Genomic DNA, 22,826 nt, shown 5'->3' on the forward strand with positions numbered 1-22,826 from the left:
CCATGCGGTAAACAACTAGCTCAATTGGTAGAGATCTCACTTGGCATAGGAGTATAGAGACTGATGCATGAAACTTCCAACTTTGAGAGGCAGCATGGAGTAGCAGACTAGAGTCCTGCTGACACATATTTGCTGTGTAACTCAGGGCAAGGCACTTAATCTCTCAAAATCCAAGGCAACTATCTAAGACCAGAAATTATAGAGAAGGTGTCACCCTGCAGTGGTAGAAAGAAGTTTCCTTACTGTAGGAGTTCCTTATTACCAAAGAAAATCACAGGTCCACATCCCTTCCCTACATAAATTTTCCAAATTTTTTAGTGTTTTTGTAGCACAATAGTATCATATTCCTTTCATTTGGACTGAACCTGTGATTTCATTGTTATTGAGAATCTCACAGTAAAGAAACTCCTTCTCCCAATCTGAATGGCCTTGACAATTATAGGTTAAGTGACTTGCCCAGCATCATATGGGCAATAGGTGTCAGAGCCATGACTTGAACTAGCTCTCTTTTTACTTTATCACTAACTCTATAAATCCGACGGGCAACAGAGAATGCAGTTTCCCAATGTCCTTGTTACGGCAGGAGCTGTGGCTCCTGGATCGGACTGCACAGCCACACTATGGCCTGTGGCTCTTCAAGGCGATGATCCATGGTCATCCGCGACTGATGGAAGCCTACTGCTAACTCTATAAATATATTCTATAACTACGTATGTATGTTGCATATCTTTATTACATTTACATACTATAATCTATTTGGCCAATAACCAGGGAAGTCAGGAGGCAGAGGTGAGAGGGGCAAACATGGTAGACAGCCAGTGAAAACTCTCAGAGGTCCACAGGGGATGAAATCCTGGTCTTAGAAGCAAAACAGATTGCACTCAAACACCTCTAACATCCTAAGCAAGTAGCTAACCTCTCCGTGTTTCCATGTATCTCTATAAGGCTCCAAGCTGCCCAGCAGGCACCAACCTCCATGTGGCAAATGGAATTTGCTGACCAACAGTTCCTTACACCAATGAAATCGCAAGGCTGGTCCAGTCTATTAAATATATTAGGTTCTATTTCTGTGTTTTCCCTCTTTTTTATGCAGTATCCATTTTTCTAATTCACAATTGTATCATTCATTTTAAAATCTGCATTTCAACCATTTTAGTTTTCATGGGTCATCCTGATATTCTTGGTGGCAGGAACCACATCTGTCTGGCTAAACATTTAATTAAACTATCTGATATCAAGATGTTCTACTTCCCAAAGGAGCTGTTCACAAGCTCTAACAATACATCAACCCACATTCATCCTCTTGCAAAAGTGAATATGCAGGGACTCTTGCTAAAAGTCAATTGATATAATGTAACAATGCAGTAGAAGGCTGAGAAATTCAGGCAAAATCTATTTTTGGCCCATTTTTATTAGCTATGGTCCATACCCTTGTGTTTATTTTAAGCATCATCTCTCAGATCATTCCTATATCCTTCCTAAGAGGCCAACTGTATGGTATGGTGGTAAAAAATGGCTTGCTTTAAACTGCCTATTCTTATTTAATTTGATTTAAAATACTTATTAAGCACCTCTTGAAAGACAAAATGGCTGTCAGGAACACAGACATATTAGACATTGTCCGTGACTCAAAGGAGTTAAAAATAAAATTTCTGTCATTCAGTAGTTTCAGTCATGTAGACTCTTTGGGACCCTGTAATTGTGATTTGATTTTAAACTCTCACAACACTGCTGTATACTTCTCTCTCCCATTATATTATACTTCTCTCCATATGGCCTTGCATAGTAAAGCAAAATGAGATGGATCATCTTTGTGTAACAATAACTTGCCTTTACACAGTACATCAGCTCCTACCACAGTACTCTGTATGTTCCACATGCATAATGCTTATCTGTTAAACTAAATAAGAGAAAACACTAAAGCTAAAGAAGGTGTGAAAGATAAATTGTCTTAATTTTACCATCTGAGATTAAACACTTAAAGGGGAATAGAGAGAGAGGGAAGATATAGGAGCCCCTGTAAAGAAAGAATTGGTGACATCATAGACAAGGGTAGGCAGGACAGACATATGAATTTCACAGGCTCTAAGTTCTTTCTGTTCATTATGCAATTGTCATCAATCTCCTGAAAACTCAAATGCTTTTACTCTCTATTTCGTACCTTGAAGTACTTCTGGTCAAACAGGGCCTGGCGCTGCCTTTCTGTTTTGCTGATCTCATAATCTCTGTTGTCTGAGCTCTCAGATTTGTCTTCTCTGATGAGTTCCTGTAATCTATATACAAAAAAATAAATAAAATAAGTCCATACAAAATTCCTCTAGAGGACAATTACCTATAAAATACGAAGGTCTCTAGGAAAAAAAAATAATCAGATTAGATCTGTATCACTTAGAATGATTTAAAGTAAAACTTTTCCCCAAAAATGTAAATTTCACCACCTATCATGTCACTTTTACATCCCAAAAATGTTGTTTGTCCTTCTTCTTGAAGAGGACCATGACATCACGGTAATGACATGACTTACAGTGAATTAGATTTAAGTGAGGCAGGACTGTGCAAAGTGACCAGCCTCACTCTCTCCTCCAGAGCCATCTGGGTCCAGTGGCTACCTCAGGATGACTGGAGATGGCCCTGAATATTTAAGGCAATTGGGGTTACATGACTTGCCCAGGGTCACACAGCTAGTAAGTGTCTGAGGTGAGATTTGATCTCAGGTCCTCCCAACTTCAGGGCCAGTGCTCTATCCACTTAGCCACCTAGCTGCCTCTGGGAAGGTCTTACCTTAGATGATCAACAGATAGGCTAGACAACTTGATTTGGAATCATACAATCTTAGAGTTGGAAGGATACTTGATAAGTCATCTAGTTCAATCTCCCTTCCATCTAACAGGAATAACCTCTACTATATCTCCAAAAGATGTTCATACAACCTCTGCTTAAACATTTCCAGTGACATAGCTCATTACTTTCAGAGGTACATCATTCTACTTACAACAGATCTCAAAAGTTATAATGTTCTTATTTTTATTGTCCTGAGCATAGTTTTTCCTTTTGAAAATTAGTTTTATTGATGCCTTTTGTTTTTATATCAATCATTTCCCAATATGCACCCTCACCCATAGACCCTATGAACCCGCCTTTATAACAAAGAAAAACAGCAACAAAAGATACAGTAATTACATCTACTGCTATTTGCGAAATTCTGCATCCACTCTAACAGATAAAGGAAGATATGTTTCCTCATCTGATTGTTTCTCTGGGGCCAAGATTGGTCAGTACACTTACTCAGCTTCCTTTTGACATTTTTCATTTCTGTTATTGGAGCTGAGTATAAATTCTCCTGATTTTGCTTACTTCACTCTATATCTAGTCATATAAGTCTACCTATATTTCTCTGAATTCCTCATATTCATAATTTTTTACATCACAATAACATTCTATGACATTTTAGACCATGATCTGTTCAACCTTTTCAACAACAGGCACACATTTGTTGCCAGTTTTTTGCTACTACAAAAAGTGCCAAGCAAAGATGCATTGTTTGGTATTTGAACACTTCTTTAATCTCCAACAGTTGTAGCCAGAATAACTAGAAATGTTTCCTGGAGGTGGGAATTTCTGTTGGGCATTAGAGGAATCTTAGAAAGAAGGCACATTTGAGGGTGGGAGGTAATACAGAAAGTCCTTCTGCAGAAGGTGGTATTTAAGCTGAGTATTAAAGGAAGCTAAAAAAGCTAACAGGTGGAGGTGTTGCAGGAGATATTCTAGGCATTGGTCACAACCAGGTCAGAGGGGAGAGTTCGGAGATGGACTGTCATATTCAAGCAGGCATACCTTAAAAGAGAATATAGTCTCTTTAACAACCATAACTGCCACTCCTAATATCACCAACTCTAAAAAAAAAAAATTCTGTGGCCAGTGTAACCTCTATTTAATGTCATTTCTAACCCATCTATCTATTTCATATCTAACCTGGTGACTCTAATATGAGATCATGTAACCACATTAGGTAAACAGATACATAATACTAAGTAATAAAATAAAGCAAAATAAAAACATAAATATATTTAAGTAAAATATAATTACTTTATGTTTTTCTTAAGTGCTTTCTCCAGTTTCTTCACCTGTTGTTTATAAAGCCTTAAATCATGCGATGAGGGCCTATTGAAAATAAATTGTTAAATATATTCACTTTTGCTTAACTAAGATGAAAAAGACAGAGCCTAATAAAACATTCCCTAAATGTAAAAGATTGGATTTTAATTAAAGTAATTTGTAAGAAAAAATAAATTTACATTTGTTCAAGATAGCATACCATGCTGATGTTCGAGGTGATTCTGAATGAATGTGGGAAGTCATACCATGTAAATATTAGTAGCATATCACAGCTGATAGGAAATACCTCAAATATCATTTATCCAACCATCCATACTTCAACTCATCTATTTCTCCACACTTCCCACAATCCATCAATATGTATTTATTAAGTGACCACATTGTGGCAGGCTCTGTGGTAGGCCCTGGAGATACAAGTACAAAGGTATGCCCGATTCCCCCTCACTTGTGTGTGAATTCTGTCTTCTTCAATTTGAATGCCTTTTTCATTATTTTGCCTTCCCCAAACCTGAACCCTCATTTCCCTGAGATATACTGGCAGGATCTAGGGTTTGGATGGCAGAAGAGTATACATTAAACAGATTCCAAATCTGATAACTTACGCTTTTCTCACCTGCTTTCTAAATCTTTGCGGAGATTCTGATTTTCACATGAAAGTTTATCGTTCTTGGCTTTAATGTCTCTAATTTGATTCTGGAATGACTATAACACATATCACAGAGAGACAATAAATCCATGAATTATTACCTAACATTTAAAGTAAATTTTCATTAGTCATGGAATTCCCATACCATGAGAAGGTTTTCATAATTTGGTGTGCCATCCAGATCTACCAAGTCCCCTTTTTCTCCTCCTTCAGAATCTGTATCTTCTTTATAGTGCCTATGAAATAAAAGGTATACCTCTTATGAAAATTCATTATGTACAAAGGGGTAATTTAGCTAACAAAAACCAAACCAATTAAATAATAGTTCAATATCTTAAATATAAATTAAAATTAATTTTCAAAAAAGTATCATTTTCTAATTGTTCCTGTTTGAGAGTGAGCAGATTCACTTTCTAATGGAGAGCTGTCACATTGTTATTTCCTTCCGTGCCTTTAATTCATTAAGATAAACAGCCAAACTGTGAGAACAGGTAAGGTGACCACACATATTTAGTTTTAACCGTCACAAAACTCTTCTGGTTGACCAACAGTACCCTTAAACTGAACAGGTAAAGCGTGACCCACAATAAAAGATCAACTTAAAATATCTGATACCGAATTAAGATAGTGATTTCTTCAAATGTGTGCTTTCTAAATGTAATCTTCTGTTTAGCTTTCCAAAATGGTTCTATGTTCTCACGGAGCAGGAGTTTGATTCTAACCAGGGTCTGTGCCCTTTTCTTGTAATATGATGGGCGTTCTTATTGTTCAATATTCCTCTACATTTTACCTTTTTCCTCCACTGGCATGTGGAAAGCTCAATAGGTCCAACAACAGTATCAGCACTTCTAACATTATGAGTAGCAATAAAGGTGCATATCAGAGAAATTCTGCCTCAACTTTAACAAGGTTGATTGCCCAATTTTCCCTTGGTTTAAATGTCATACCCACAGAGAAGTGAGTCAGAGGAGAATCACAGAGAAGCCCTGGCTCTTCTAGAGACCATTTTTTGGACTTCCTTTTATTCCTAAAACAATATTATTGAATATTATCTCTATCAAGTAGATAGCACAGAATAGAACAAATATTAATTCTATTGAATAATTTCCTGTTAAGATGTATCTATGCGGGGCAGCTAGGTGGCGCAGTGGATAGAGCACCGGCCCTGGAGTCAGGAGGACCTGAGTTCAAATCTGGCCTCAGACACTTAACACTTACTAGCTGTGTGACCCTAGGCAAGTCACTTAACCCCAATTGCCTCACCAAAAAAAAAAAAAACAAAAAAAAACTGTATCTATGCCATCTCAGAATAAATTCATCCTAAACTAAGAGGATTCTATTCCCATGTTATTTTTCCAGTTCCTTAGTTTGTTTAATCCTAACAGGTCAAGGAAAGACTAGTACAAACATTAGCAGCCTATCATATAAAATGATACCCTTTACCTTCAACAGGTAAAAAGTAAACATAGTGACAGTGACACGTAATCATTATACATTCTTTTTTCCCCTGTCTTCCTAAGCTACTAACCCATAGTTTCCCAGAACTTCAAAGAGCTGTTTGGTCCTGTGTTGACAATGCCTATTGCCTAGTCTATATTTCTGTTCTTTTCCTTAGGTGGTCCCTCAGACCTGTACCAAAAGTTCCTTCCCTCATGGTGGGCAAATTCTACCTACTCTTATACTTCTCTATCAGTAGCATTCAGAGGAAGCTACTCTAAAGTTCTGTAAACTGGATCTCTGTCAAAGAGGTCCTATACCTCCAAGGATCAGTGACCAAAAAATCCAAAAAAAAGCTTGATTTCCCTAGTTCTGTTAATGGTACTATCATTCTCTCAAATAACAAAGCTCTAAACTTGAGAGTTGTCTTTTATTCATCCCTATCCCTCACCATATTCAATCAATTTCCAATTACTGTGGAATAGTCCTTCAAAATGTCTTTTAATTACATCCTTTTATTTCCATTCCTCACTGCAGCCACCAACCTGTTCAAGCATTTATCACTCCGCCTACACTATTTCAATAGCCTGCTAATTGGTCTCCCTAATTACTATTTTTCCCAAAAACCTACATATCATTATCAGATTTTTCTGATATTTTCACAGATCCATGATTATCATTGATGTGGGTGCTCCATTCATTGATTCTGATCACAATTCTTCCATACCTTCTGATCCTGTGCAATTTTTGTCCATATCCGCCTATAAACCTAGAGAGGAAAAATCTCAAAGTGCTAGAAATCTTCCTTTGGTTCTTTAAATCTTTTTGTTATTGTTATTTGGTTGTTTCAGTCACATCTGACTCCTTGTGATCCCATTCAGGGTTTTCTTGGCAAAGTTACTGGAATGGTTTCCCATTTCCTTCTCTAGTTCATTTTTACAGGTGAGGAAACTGAGGCAAATTGGGTTAAATGACTTGCCCAGGGTCACACAGTTATTGGCAAGTGTCTGAGGCTGGATTTAAACTCAGGTTTTCCTGACTCCAGGCCTGATGCTCTATCCATTGGGCTACCTAGATCTAAGATCCTTCAACACTGAAATTTCCTTCATGATGACTCATGACACATTTCATAGGCAAGTTATATTTGTGACAGGCCATAGCATATTTATGTCAACCATGTGTCTTTCTTCTATTTCCCTTTAGTTCACTTAATACTGTGATTCTTCTGAGATTGCAGGATTTTGTAATTCAGTCATGTGTTATGACTGAGAGAATATTGGTGTTCAAAAGAAAAGCTTATGCTGGGGATCATTGAAATCACTGTATTTTCCCAACAGCAATCTAGGCCAATTTCCTATTCTTATTCAATTCTCAGTCCAGTTCATTATCTGTCTGAAATGCCCATTTAAAACACACACACACACAACACACACACACACAGTCATGCAAGATTAATTTTCCTGAAATATTTCCTCATGTTACTATTTAGTTGTTCTCGGTTATCCCATGGAGGTTTCTTGGCAAAAATACTGGAATGGTTTGCCATTTCCTTCTCCAGTTCATTTTACAGATGAAGCAACTGAGGCAAACCGGATTAAGTGACTTGCCCAGTGTCATACAGCTAGTAAGTGTCTAAGGCCAGATTTGATCTCAGGAAGATGAATCTTCCTGACTCCAACCTGACACTCTATCTACTGAACCACCTAGCTGCCCCATGTTACTATACTCCTCAAAAATCTTTATAGTGATTCCTGACAATTAAAGCCTTACCTGCAACCGACATTTCTTGTCTTATCTTCTAGTTCTTTCCTTTATTGCAGCTTTATCTCTCATGGTTTATCCCTGTTTTTTGCCTTCCCATCTCACGACTTGTCCTTTTGTGCTTATGGCTATACTGTTCAAAGCCAAACCCTTCTAATGCCCTTCCTCTCCCACTCCTCTAAATCCTTCAAGACCAAGTTCAAATCCTCATAAAACCTTCCCTGGCTACTCCAGCATAGAATGACCTCTCCCTCGGAATTTACTGGCTATGACATTAATTTGGCTATTGTGTGGCATCTTTTCCATTGTTTTTAATTTATTTTTAATCATGAACTGTTACTGTTTAATTAAACATTCTCCCAAGTTTCTGTCTTGTTTCCCCAAGTTGATTCAAAACTTCATGAGGATCTTATACTTCTTTGTATGCACTACTGTCACCTTGCACATCACTATATACATACTAAAGTGCTCAACTTGAGATGAAAATCTAAATTAAATGGAAATGAAGATAATTGATACAACACAACTTCAGAAATGATACGGTTTCCTTGGTTGGATGATACAAGTAGTTATGACCACCATTACCTAACAAGGTGTGAAGTGAGACTTCTGCCACTATGCAGTTCAGACAAGTCACAAAATCAATGCTCTAACTGGAACATTTATAAAAAACAGAAAATCATATCTATAAGCATATGATACTTATAAAGTACATGGACGTCCTCATATGAAAGGTACTTTATGGGATACTGGCCTCCAAATAGAATATACTCATCTCCTTGGATTACTTTTGCCTTGGATATGGTTCAGTTGTTTTAAGTTGGCAAAAGCATCTATTCTTTGAGCTCATTCCTTAATAATAGATAATAGTTCTGTTCATATCTACAAACCTAATTTTTCTTTTTTTACTTTTGAGCCTTATCCTTATATGAAACCTGTATCCATAATTAGGCATTTTGCTGAATGCCCAGTTCAGAGCTATATATCCATTAAGCACTGAATAAAGATTACTGAGAGTGTGGGTATATATATATATATATATATATACACACATATAAATGGATGCAACCTATAATTAAATCAAACAAACTAAAAAGAAAAGACTTTATACTCTTAGCAACACAGAACTTAACATTACTACACAAGGCCATTCTAAGAATGCCTTTATGAACTTTGTTTGTGGTGTCAAATGCTGGTCAATTTCCAAAACAAAATTTCAAAAGACAGCATGAACATTTAAGCAACCATTTAATACCTAATCATTTTTTTTCTTAAAATTGGATTTAATTCTACCTTAGCTCCTTTTGAATTTTTCTAATTTTGGATTCATAATAATCAATCAGGATAAGCAACCTGGAAAAAATAAAATACATTCAAAGTTTTCCTGAATGTTGCATTACATACAGTATGATTTTTGGTATATGATTTCAAAATTCAGTAATAATTTTATTAACAAAAGAGCATGACAATATGTTCTATTTAATGCCCCATTGCCAGGGCAATGTTATACAACAGTTCATAATTTATATATCAAGACCAACAAAGAATTTAAAAATAACCAGAAGCCCCTCCCCTTTTTTTTACTTAGAATTAATCATGTTAACCTAAATCTTAAAGAAGCAATGCCCGTCACTTTAAATTTCATGATCACTAATGGAATTTCTAGGGTTGAATTCTCTACTGTTGAAGACATGAAATAACATGATACTTTTCATACAGCATTTTCCTGAAATGAGGCTGCAGAAAAAGAAATTTATCTTGTTTTTATCCCTTATAAGACAAGTCCTTCTCAACTGTTCAAAAAATTTACAAAATTTATGTAAGCATAATATTCCCAATTAAGACTGTAAGAGATTCAAATAAATTGTCAAATAAAATATCATCTATTTATAAAAATACTTTAACAAACTTATGAATTTTAAGACATTTAAACTGAAATGACTCATCTTTTCTAGATACATTAAGGATGACAAAGAATGGTATCACTTCCCTAATTCATCAACAAAAAGCAGTCTTGTGTGTCAAAATTTCTAATCTAGGAATACAAAGCCATTGGAATGGGAACATCTCTTAGAAGCCTCAAATCTCAATGATAGAGCTATAGTAGTTATTAACAAGACCCTAGAAATTTAACAATTATCTTTATGAATCTTAGTGCCAGAGAACAGATAATGAAACATTCCTCCTATTGGTATAAACACTGGGGACTATGAGTACTATGATAAAATAATGGGATACTCAAAGGCCCACCCGGAGATTAATCTAAACTGACTGAATTAAGTGAGAGTGATTGATTGCTGATTAGCCTACTTCAAGTTAACTAGTTTGTAATCACACCTGGCTAGCCCATAAGAAGGTATTGCTCTCAGAAGCTAAAGACTTCGAACTTAACTCAAGACCACCTTCAAGTCCAGTGAGCCAAAGGATTTGGATGATGCTAACCAATCAGCTTGAAGCAGTGTGTAAGGCCCTCCTGTGCTCTGGATCTATAAAAAGCTTCCACACTCAGTTTTCGGGGAGTTCATGATTGAAGCAGGCTCATGTCGGAGGACTTGAGGAAAAAACAGACCAGGCTGGAACTCTAGGCTAGATAGGCCTTTTCTTAACTTTCTGAACTCCACGTGAATACCTGGTATGCTTTAATAAAGACTAGTGCTAAAGCTTCTAATTTAAGGGGACCACACAATTTCGATTTTAAACATCACAGTACAGAACATATATATCCTGTTGGTTTTAGGTTTTCTTTGTTATAAAGGAGAGTTCAATAAGGTGGGGGGGGGGAGGGGTAGAGAGCAAGGTTATGGAGATTGAATAGGGGAACATTTATTTGTAAACAACTATGATGAAAAATAAAAGGCACCAATAAAACTTATTTGAAATTAATTAAATTTAGAATTAAAAAAACATTCTGAACAAGTTCACTATACAATACATAGCTTAACTGTTTTAAACTATTCTCTTTATCACTAAATTTAAACTTATTTTCATCTAAATTCTGGGGATTATAAAACATTGGAGGTGAGAAACTTCTGAACATGGTAGGAAATTTAAACCAGTTCAGTTTCATTTAGCACAACTTAATACCTATAAAATTGTTGGCTACATGCCTCATACCCACATGCCCACTTTAAGGTTAATCATTAAAAATTCTCCTGTCAGAGAAGGAAAGGTTCTTACAGGATCACATTTTTCCAAATGCAATATAACCCAGAGCAGGTTGGGATAGGGTAGAAGGTGAAATGAAGAAGGGGGAAGTTGTGATTGGTGAAGATTCACTGCATTATCTAGCTGCCAGAATGAAGATATCCGACCCTCTCCAAGCAGGGAGGGAAGATGGCACCAAAAGATCAGACCCTAAAAAGTGGGGTCTATTTAGAACAGGAATTGAACAAGAAGGAAATGTTGGCCTTTCCCCAGAACCTGAGTACCCTCTCCCTCTCTTTCTTCCTGTCTGTTGTTCTCACTGCCCCCTCCTTTACTCTTCCAGTGCTCCTTTATTTTTACTCAACTTTTTTTATCCCTTCTTTCATTCTTTTCTCCAAATATTGATTACTTTGTCTTGCTATTACTATTTTTGTTGTATCTTTTGCTGAATAAAATGTGTTTCCTGTTCTTACTTTAAAAGCCAGATGAGTTGAATATTTTATATTTACCTCTCTCTCTTTCAAAAAACCCTAGTTTCAGTTTTCATTAATTTGCAACTGGTCTGGGCCTGATTTTTTGCCAGTGATCCTTGAAACAGAAAGAAAATTCTTCACTACTGCTCAATACAAAAAGGCAAAACAGTTCACCTAATAGCTATCTGAAATTGAATTATAAAAATCAAAAGAGATCAAAATTCAAAAAATTTGAATCAAAGTAGATTTTTAAAATCCTAGTTAAGTGTGATTATGTATTAATTTAACTAGAAAACTTTACTGTTTATCCACGACAGTCTGCGTTGCTTGTTTGCAAAGCCGGTTAAAAACTCTTTTCTGAGAGGCAACACGAAGTTCTTCCTCTTTCCGTAATTTTTTAATTTCTTTCTGCAAACAAGAAAGAGTCTTTTGTTGCTCCAACCATTTTTGTTCACACTGATGATATTTTGTCTGTAAAACAAAACCAAACCACCAATTATGGCATGAATGTGACATAGTATTTGCATATTGGAGTAATCCAAAAATACCATTGCTACAGTTAATGCCTGCCTTCTCTGCATATACTGCTTCTAACCCAAATATCATCCCTATTCTTCAGTAGTTTCAACTCCAAAAACATTTTATGTGATTAATTACACATTCTTGTCAGAAAGGCATTTTTTCCCCTAAATACGATTAAAATGACAAAATGATAACAAAAAAAGCACTACACGAAAAATTTTTTAAGAGTGCAGAGGGGGCAGCTCGGTGGCACAGTGGGGGCAGCTAAGTGGCACAGTAGATAGAGCACCGGCCCTGGATTCAGGAGGACCTGAGTTCAAATCCAGCCTTAGACACTTTACATACTTACTAGCTGTGTGACCCTAGGCAAGTCACTACTTAATCCCCACTGCCCCGCAAAAAAAAAAAAAAAAAAAGAGTGCAGAACCAGAGAAGAGGGCTGGGGAGTAAGGGTGGGGTGCTCATGCCCAAGGATGAAAAAGAGAAAGCTAGTCTATAGCATCTCAAAAATCTAGCTAACTTTACCTTAGTTTTTAGGAATGTATCACATCATTCATAACCATTTTATCTCAAAGAACAGAGATAAAGGTAATGGGAGTCCTTTCCCTTAAAAAACAGGATTCACTGGACACCCACGGGGGGGGGGGGGGGGGGGGGAGTAACAAGAATACCATTAAGTATGGCAGGTTGGCAGAGTCCAGGTCAAGGAAACCAGAGGATGAACAGTATCTAATAATAATAATAGGTAGCATTTATATAGCACTTTAAGGATTGCAAAAGTTTATAAATATTAGCTCATATGGTCTTCAGAACAATCTTGGAAGGTAGATGCTATTATTATTTCTATTTTATAGATGAAGAAGCTGAGGCAAAGAGAGGTTAAATGACTTGCCTGAGGTCACACAGCTTAGTGAGTCGTCCAAGGCTGGCTCTGAACTTGCCACATTGCTGCCTGCATATTACTAAAACTACTAATACTAGAAGTATAGCGATTTCCAACAAGAGAGTGCAGGACCACTTAGGATACAAGATCTGGAACTAGAGGGATCCTTTCAAACCTAGTATAAATTCAGAGGTCACCTAATATATAATGTTGAAGAAACTGAGGCCCAGGGAATTTAAGTGACTAGCCCAAGGTCATATGGGATTGCTGTAAAAGGAATTACTGGTTAGAAAACTATGTGGCAGCAGAGGGCTGGAGGAGGTTTTGAACTAAATAAGGAAAAAGTAATTATGAAAGTGACTAGAAGAGGACTAAAATTTTAAAGAAGTCCAAAAACTGAATTTCAGAAAATTTAAGTAAAAGTTGAAGAAGCACAAGTTGATTTGAAGGAAGGGGAGAAGGGCTTAATTTTTTAAATGGTTGCAGATAAAAAAGAAATACTGAAAAGAAGCTGAAGAAAAGAAAGATTTAAGAAGGGGATTGCTAAGACAGGGTAATTAACGAAAACTGGTAAGACAAAAGGCAAATAAGCATAGCTATCACACTACTGGGAGCTTCTAAAGAGAATGTCAAGATATTAATGAAAAGAGTTATAATCATCCACAAGCAGTTTAAATGGCAAGGAGTGATATCAGTTCCATGATATCCGGACAGAAGGGAAAATTTTACAGTCTCTTGCAATGAGTGTACATCTGTATTCCTGACATGGCCAATAAGGAAGGATGTATAGGGCAGTCACTCTATAACCAACTTAGATTTTTAAGACATGTACATAAGATGGAAAGAAAAAGTGATAATAGATTATAAATATGAATGTGTAGAATAGTGCTATAAGAATAATAATAACATCAGGAGTGCTAAAGCTCAGAATGAGCTGAGACTAGCTAAAGACCAAAAAAAAGATATTTTTAAAGCTATAATAGGGCAAAGAGGAGGGAGAGAACCACTGCTTGGAGTGGATGGGACAATGATAACTAATCAGAAAGGTTCACCAGAACTGCTCAATTCTTCTTTTGTTTTTGCTTTCTTTGCCAAAGACATCTTTGGACTAGAAAGAACAGAATAAAATGGCTAATTGGGAATTGATAAGTAAGAAAATAACAAGAAAGTACCCATCTGTCCCCTATGGATTTCAACTTTTTGAGTACTGAAAAAACTGGCAAGTATTACTGCTGAGCCACTAGTAACATCTGAAAGATCATGGAGAATGGCCAAAAAAAAAAAAAAGCCACAGATATAGAGAAGAACAAATATCCTAATCTACAAAAAAATGGAAGAGAAGTAAGCCAGAAATCTTAACTTTTTCTCCTGTAGAATATATACTTTATTAAAAAAAAAAAAGGGAAAAAAGGGACAGAGACAATTACAAAAAAATAAAATACATAATTTTGGATGCATGAAATTAAAAACCTTTTGCACAAATAAAACATTTTTAAAAATAAAAATGGAAGTGGCTTATGGGGGGTATAGTTTGTATAATATAATTCTAATAGGTGCCAAATATCAAAGGCATATATCGAAAACTAATGTCAACACATTACTAAAACACACTGGTTTTTCGGGGATCATCCTGTTTGTCATTTCCTGTAGCACAAGACCATTCCACTACAATCATATAGCACAGCTTTTTCCATCATTCCTCAATTGATGGACATTCCCTTGATTCTCAATTCTTAGCCTCCACCAAGAGTTGCTGTAAATATTTTTTGTACAATTTTCCCCCTTTTCTCTTTTTTCATGATTACTGTTGTTAACTGTTTCCCTTCCCCATGATATTTATTCTATTATCCATCTTCTTTCATCCTATCACTCTTCAAAAGGGATTTGTTTCTCTCTGTCCCCTCCCCCACTCTGCCCTTCCTTCTTTTGCCCCTCTCTCTTTATCCCCTTCCCCTCCTATTTTCCTGCAGGGTTAGAGAGAATATTCCACCCAATTGAGTGTGTACATTATTCCCACCTTGAGCCAATTCTAATGAGATTGAGGTCTTTGAGCCAATTCTGATGAATGTTAGGCTCATTTACTGCCCAGATTAAACAGATTACTCCACCCAGTTGGGTGTGTCTGTTAGTCCCTCCTAGAGGCAGCTCTGATGAGTTTAAGGTCTTTGAGCCTTTTCTGATGAGTGTAAAATTCATTTACTGCCCTGCTCCTCTCCCATCTCTTTGCCCACTCCATAAGCCTTTTTCTGTTTCTGTGGGATTTCACCTCTGCCCTTCCCCCTCCCCCAGTGAATTCCCTTCACCCCTCAATTTAACCCTAAAGATGTCATCACCTAGCTAAGTGACACAGTGGACAAAGCATCACCCCTGGACCCAGGGGGATCCCAGCCAAAACCCAGCCTCAGACACAAGACAGTCGCCCACTGTATGACCCCAGGTATGTCCCCCAGCTCCAATTTTTTATGGTTCTCTAGGGTCTTGTATTTGAAAGTCAAATTTGCCATTCAGTTCAGGTCTTTTCATCACAAATATCTGAGTCTTCTTTTTTATTCAAGTCCCATTTTTTTCCGCTGAAAGATTATGCTGAGTTTTGCTGGGTAGGTGATTCTTGGTTGTAATCCTATTTCCTTTGCCCTTTGGAATATCATATTCCATGCCCTCCAGTCCTTTAATGTAGAAGCTGCTAGATCTTGTGCTATCCTGACTGGGGCTCCACAGTACTTGAATTCTTTCTTTTTGGCAGCTTGCAATATTTTCTCCTTGACCTGAGAGCTCTGGAATTTGGCTATAATATTCCTAGGAGTTTTCCTTTTGGGATCTCTTTCTGGACGTGATTGGTGGATTCTTTCAATTTCTATTTTAGCTTCTTCTTCTAGAATTTCAGGGCAATTTTCCCTGAGAATATCTTGGAAGATGATGTCTAAACTCTTTCCTTGATCATGGTTTTCAGGTAGACCAATAATTTTCAAATTATCTCTCCTGGACCTATTTTCCAGGTCAGCAGTTTTTCCCAGAAGATATTTCACATTGCCCTCTATTTTTTTTTTATTCATTTGGATTTGCTTTATTGTGTCTTGGTTTCTCATAAAGTCACTGGCTTCCATTTGTTCAATCCTAATTCTTAGGCAATTATTTTCATCAGAGAGCTTTTGTACCTCCTTTTCCATTTGGCCAATTTGACTTTTCAAGCTGTTGACTTTTTGCTCATGTCTTTCCTGCATCACCCTCATTTCTCCTTCCATTTTTTCCTCTACCTCTCTAACTTTATCTTCAAAGTCCTTTTTGAGCACCTCTATGGCCTGAGACCAATTCATATTTTTCTTGGAAGCTTTAGATATAGGGGCCCTGATACTGACATCTTCCTCTGAGGGTGACCCTGGAAAGACTAATGAACATCGCTGTATAGTGAAGTGAGCAGAGCTGGGAGGACATTGTGCATAGTGACAGCAGTATTGTTCAATGAGCAATTGTGAATGACTTAACTACACTCAGCAGTGCAATGATCCAAGACAATCCCAAGGAACTAATGAAGGAAGCCTACGATGCACCCCTATAGAAAGAACTGATAAAAAGAACACTTGTGGATTGTACATATATAACCTGGTTGCGATCTTGTGGAGGGGGGAGCAAAGGGAGGGAGGGAGGGAGAAACATTTGGAACTCTAAATCTTATGAAAATGAATGTTGAAAACTACCCTTACATGTAAATGGAAAATAAAATAAATGTTTGTTGCAAAACAAAACAAAACAACACATTGGTTGATGCATAAGTAGTCGAAGCATATGAACAAACGGTACTCAAAAGAATTGAAAACAATTAACAACTACATGAAAGAATGCTCAAAATTACTAATAAGAAGAGAAATGCAAATCAAAACAACTAAAGCTTTCACCTCATATCCTGCAAACTGGCATGAATGACAAATGATAGTAACTTGTCAATTCAGGCAGGACTGTGGAAAGACACGTACTCAGATGCACTTTTTTTTTTAAAGTGAGGCAATTGGGGTTAAGTGACTTGCCCGGGGGTCACACAGCTGGCAAGTGTCAAGTGTCTGAGGCTGGATTTGAACTCAGGCATTCCTGAATCCAGGGCCAATGCTCTATCCACTGAGCCACCTAGCTGCCCTTCAGAAACACTTTTGTTTTTTGGTTTTTTTTGGTTTTTTTTTTTAGTGAGGCAATTGGGGTTAATTGACTTGCCCAGGGTCACACAGCTAGTAAGTGTTAAGTGTCTGAGGCTGGATTTGAACTCAGGTACTCCTGACTCCAGGGCCGGTGCTCTATCCACTGCGCCATCTAGCTGCCCCAGATACACTTTTGATGGCACTGTGAACTGAACCAACCAGTCTAGAAAGCAATTTGAATTATGCTGTGAATTAATTAAAACATCCATACCTTTTGACCCAGATATCCCATTGTTAGGTATATCAAAGAAGTCAATGGAAGAAAAAGAAGGGTCTCATATACACCAAAATATTTATAGCACCACTTTCTATAGTACCAACAAACTAGAAACAAAGTAGATGCCTGTTGACTGGGAAATGCCTAAAAGTTGCGGTGCATTGATATAAGGGAATATTACTGTGCTACAAGAAATAATGATTTGTGATAAATACCGAGAAGAATGGGAAGACATGAACTGATACCAAGGTAGCAGGAAAACAAATATACACAATGACTATAATAAAGTAAATGGAAAGAATGACAACAGAAGAAATGGAATGCCTTAAAATTCCAATGACTAAGCTTATCCCTAATCAATGAATTAGCAAACATTCATGAAGGGGCTACTTACTATGTGCTTACTTTCACAGAGCTTATGTTCTGACATCAGAGACCTTTAACTCTCATACCACAAAGAAGAGAAATGAGAATGTGTTTTCCTCCCTTCTTGGAAGAGGCAAAGGACAATGCATGTGGATGACTGTAAACCATACCAGACTTGGGTGAAACACTGGTTAGTTTTGCTAAGCTGTACTTTCCCCCCCCTTTTTTTATCCTTCTTTCACAGGGAATGGTTTACTGGATGCAGTGAAAAGGAGGGATATATTAGGAAATGTAGGTGTGTAAAAATAACAATAAATCACCTTCAGTACTACATAATTGTATTGCTATTTTTGAGGATTCTCTCTGATTTCCCAAGCTCTGGGCCTTGTCTGCCTAATCTTTCCAACCTGGTCTACTCTATTGGTTTTCTTGACTCAAAGTATAGTCTAGATCTCCCCTGGTCCTACAGCTGCCTAAGCCCCATCACTAGCTGAAGCAACAATGTATTCTGAGAGACAAGATGCAGGATGTGCTGCACAAGTCAAACTACCACCACCTCCTCCTCTCAGACTCTAATAGAGATAGCAATGCTCCCCATCCCCACTCCAATCCCAGGAAGTCACAGTGACACAAGACTCAGAAAAACTAATTCTTGACACCAAAGTCCTCGGTACTGTCAAATGCTCCAACATCAGAATCTGCTATCATTTTATCAATAGAAATCACCTTAGACATGAATTACCACCTGCTTTGCCAATATACCCTAAGGACCATAGGGCCTTTCCTTCTAACTTGCAGCTGAAACCTACTACACATATTACTAGAATGTGAGCTCCTTAAGACCAGGAAACATATTCCTTTTTGATCTGTATCTTTATATGCTCTGCCCCTAGTAAGCACTTAATAAATGCTTTTTCATTCATCATTACAAAGTCCTTAAAGACACAAATGCAGCATTTTAAGTAGCTGACATAAGGCAATTATTTTCAACTAAGTAGCATAACATTTCATTCCTTCAGGCTCATAAGAACTCAGAGCACAATGGCAAACTACCCCCTTGCCTAGAATGTTTTCCCACCAAACCTCTGCCTCTGCATGGAGTGGGAAGGCAAGGACAGATAGGGAAGGGGAGGGAGGGAGGGAGGGAGGGAGGGAGGGAGGGAGGGAGGGAGGGAGGGAGGGAGGGAGGGAGGAAGGAAGGAAGGAAGGAAGGAAGGAAGGAAGGAAGGAAGGAAGGAAGGAAGGAAGGAAGGAAGGAAGGAAGGAAGGAAGGAAGGAAGGAAGGAAGGAAGGAAGGAAGGAAGGAAGGAAGGAAGGAAGGGAAAAGAAAATGAAGAATCACTGAGGAGTCCTTTTTTTTTTTTCTAAATGGAGAGTAAAGTACAGAAAAAAAGTCAGACAAAGAGGCAAGCTTTGAAAGCTAGAGGTTGGGGGGGCAGCTAGGTGGTGCAGTGGATAGAGCACCAGCCCTGGATTCAGGAGGACCTGAGTTCAAATCTGGCCTCAGACACTTGATACTTGCTAGCTGTGTGACCCTGGGCAAGTCACTTAACCCTCACTGCCCTGCAAAATAAAAAGAAAAGAAAAAAGAAAGAAAGCTAGAGGTTGACTTTATTATCTTCCTGAACAGAAGAACAATCTGTACATTATAGAGACCTATAGTTTCATGTGCATCCCATTCCCTTCAGAATCAAATATAAACTCCTCGGTCTGGTATCTGAAGCCTTCCTCAACCTTGCCCTTCCTACCTTTCCAGTCTTCTTACACTTCCATGTACATGCCTTCCATGATACTGATCTCCTTGCTGTCCCTTCAAAATATGCCATCTCCCAACTGTGTATTTTCTCTGGCTGTCCCCCCTGACTTGAATGCTCTCCTTCCTAATATTCACCTCTAGGCTTGCCTCCCTCCCTTAAAGACTCAGTTCAAATCCCATGTGGTGTAAAGAGCCTTTCTCATCCCCTCTTCCCCACTCCCAGCTAATGCCTTCCCTTCTAAGATTACGCTCCATTTATAATGGACATATGTGGCATGTGCATAGCTGTTTGTACATTTCCTTTCCCATCTGAATGTGAGCTTCTAAAGAACAAGAACCATGTTTTTGCCTTTCTTTGTGTATCTAGAACCTAGCACAACACCTTGTACACAGTAAGCATTTAATAAATGCTTGTTTGATGAACTGACCAGCCTAACACAGGATAAGCATTCAATAAATAATCATTGAATTAAATGATATTCATTTTTTATTTTTATCACAATCACCAAAGCTAAATAAGGACTTCTTACCAATTAATCTTCTTTAAGAAATTTAAGTCCTTAATTCTATATTCATCATTATTGACATTACTATAAATTACAAAATAGGTTTAACATACTTATAAATCATTTGCCATTTGAAATCTTATAGAAACACGTGTAGCACTCATACCTGTGCAGCTTTTTGATCTTTTTGAAATTCTTTCACTTGATTCTGTTGCTGGGAAACCATAACTACAGATTCTTCTTCAAGTTCAATGATTTTGGATTTCACACTATCCACGATCTGTTCCAAGTCATCAGCTCGTTTTTGTTCCTGCAAAGTTCGGATTTGTTCTTGCTGCAGTTCATCTCTGATTTAATAAATACACAATTCCTTCTCTTGGTTACAACATCAATCCATGTCAAAGACGAATTTTCTCAATTTTATATTCAACAGTTTTTCCAAACTTCTAAGCCACTCTTAACATTTTGCCTTACATCAGAAGCTAAAAATGGTAGAAAAGGTTTCCTTTAACATGCAAATACTTTAAGCCCATAGAAGAGGCTTGATCTGTCAAAACCATAAAAGATAAATAGAATATTTTTTTAAAGTATGCTTATAAAAATATCTACTTGTAATTATAAAAATTCAGAGCAAATTCAAAGAAGAATTTTTTCCCCTTAACAATAAATCTTACCTAAGCTGTTGATTTGCTTCAATGAGCTGATGGATCATATTCTGATTCCTTACACTGTCATCCACCAACCTTTTCAAAGTCTGTCTAATGCTCTGTGATGACTGTTTGTCAAAAATGATTAGATCTAGAATCAGACAAATTAAAAAACAGTACCAAAAATTTACCCAAAATGTAAGGAACTTTAATTTGGAAAAAAAAAATCAAACACAGATATATAGCTATGGATAGAATATGTATAATATTATTACTTATAGTGTTATATATATATATATGTTATATAACATTATATCCCATATATAGTTACAACTTATATATTATTGTATTTTATATATAATAATTTTTATATATATAATATATCACTTGGGAAGGTAAAACTAACTTTTTAAAAACTTAACAAAGAGGGTAAGATTTGATTACCGCCTAGGTTTTTTCCATATGTTCTTTGGACAAAAAATACTGGTTTTAAGCCATTCTTCATTAATAGTGAATTTATGCTTTCCCATTCTGTTTCTTCTTGCTACAATCATAGAGAAAGAGGAAAAAAATCAATGATGTTCTAATGTAAAATTCACATGCTGTATTAGACTATAAATATGTTTTATGCCCTTACGGTATAGACATTTTTGCCATAATTTTTGAAGGGACAGAATTAATAAGCAAGCTAAATAATAACTTTTAAAAGGATCAAAAACTCAGTGCTACTGTCAAGATTTTTTAAATTCTTTACATTGAATCTAAATTATAGAGTGAATTAATTTTATCTTTAAGCAGTTAGTAAGTCATGGAAGTTCATGTTAATTTTAAAATAATGTTCAATGTCATAAAGATTACATTGTTTTTGTTGTATGTCAAGGTAAAATAATCAACATGAAAATGGAATTATGAAACACCTTTAAAAAATATATACCTTTCAATTCAATAGCATTGTAGCCATTGAAAGAACAAAACTTATCAACTGAATCTCCAAAGTTAGCACTAGATTAAAATGAAGTCCAAAAGCAAGAATAGTCTATTATAAATTATAAAATCTAGAAAAAGACATGCAACCTAAAGCACAGGTACCACTGTATGGCATTTATTTCAAAGCATCAAAGCATCAGTCTCCTCATCTGTAAAATGAAAAGATGGATTAAGTATGAAGCACCCTTCAAACTTTAAAATTTTATGGTTATTTAATGCTATTTATTAATGACATTTTGCTATTTCCGTATTCATTATATTCTTCCTTATAATATTTTTTCTATGACCTTCTTATATTTTGTTCTCTTCTATCCCTTCCTTCCACCTCATAAGCACTACAGAACCTCACTGAGACACTTCTAACTTCTAATTCAAGAACCAAATTTGGGGAAGCTATCGTTCATGACCATTACTGATTCACTAAATTTAAACATCTCTTTATTATTTACTAAACTTATTTTGGATGCCCAACAAATAATAATGTTATTATGATTCAATTTAATTCATTCAATAAACATTTATTAAGCACCTACTATGTGCCAAAGACTATGGTAAGCACTGGGGATATAAAAAGAGGCAAAAGACAGTCCCTGTCCTCAAGAAACTTACTGTATAATGGGGGTAATAACATGTAACAAGATAAATAGGAAATAACTAAAAGAGGGAAAGAACTAGAATTAAGAGGGGTTAGGGAAGGTTTCTGTAGAAGGTGCAATTCTGGTTGGAACATAAAGGAAACCATTGTATTTGTACATTTTAAATGAATGTGGCCTAGACTGGGGTCTCAGAGCCCCAGTCCAAACCAGAACAAAGTAAACATTCTAAGTGTGGGATATCATCTGAGATAAGGCTACAGGTGAGCCCACAGTCCAAACTCTGGGGAACTAATCCTCAGGAATTTACTGGACCAGACCACTGATCCAGTTTCCTATTTAGAGGTTGAACACTCATACTAATACCACTCTCCCATCACGAGAAGATGCAATAAAGTATGGATCCAAGTCAACTGGTATTTTTGTAGTGCTGTGGCTAACAAATTCAAGCCTCTTGGGAATCATGATCTGCTGAGAAAAAAATTACCTGCTCCTTCTCTCTCTCCCCTACCTTTAATCCCTAATCCAATGTTATCCCTCAGCATTCCTTTTCCTCCCCTTCATTCTCTTACCTGAAAAAGGTAA

At 36.8% G+C, this 22,826-nt stretch overlaps 1 protein-coding gene across 5 annotated transcripts in view; it reads right to left on the reverse strand.

Moving 5' to 3' along the window:
* Positions 1-22,826, reverse strand: part of CEP70 (centrosomal protein 70) — a 46,127-nt gene that overhangs the window by 7,936 nt on the left and 15,365 nt on the right. For 2 of the 5 annotated variants that reach the window (XM_043997951.1, XM_043997949.1), the window contains 9 exons: positions 21,106-21,205; positions 20,689-20,812; positions 20,181-20,361; positions 11,879-12,048; positions 9,254-9,313; positions 4,908-4,998; positions 4,730-4,818; positions 4,087-4,161; positions 2,162-2,273 (listed from right to left, as the gene is read on the reverse strand). In XM_043997951.1, the coding sequence (XP_043853886.1) occupies positions 2,162-2,273; positions 4,087-4,161; positions 4,730-4,818; positions 4,908-4,998; positions 9,254-9,313; positions 11,879-12,048; positions 20,181-20,361; positions 20,689-20,812; positions 21,106-21,205 (1,002 nt within the window). Of the gene's footprint in view, positions 1-2,161; positions 2,274-4,086; positions 4,162-4,729; positions 4,819-4,907; positions 4,999-9,253; positions 9,314-11,878; positions 12,049-20,180; positions 20,362-20,688; positions 20,813-21,105; positions 21,206-21,735; positions 21,748-22,826 lie in introns of those variants that run through there. The other 3 variants (XM_043997952.1, XM_043997950.1, XM_043997953.1) reach the window with 3 other exon arrangements.

Source organism: Dromiciops gliroides, chromosome 3 (assembly GCF_019393635.1).
Source record: "Dromiciops gliroides isolate mDroGli1 chromosome 3, mDroGli1.pri, whole genome shotgun sequence".
Taxonomy (NCBI): Eukaryota; Metazoa; Chordata; class Mammalia; order Microbiotheria; family Microbiotheriidae; genus Dromiciops; species Dromiciops gliroides.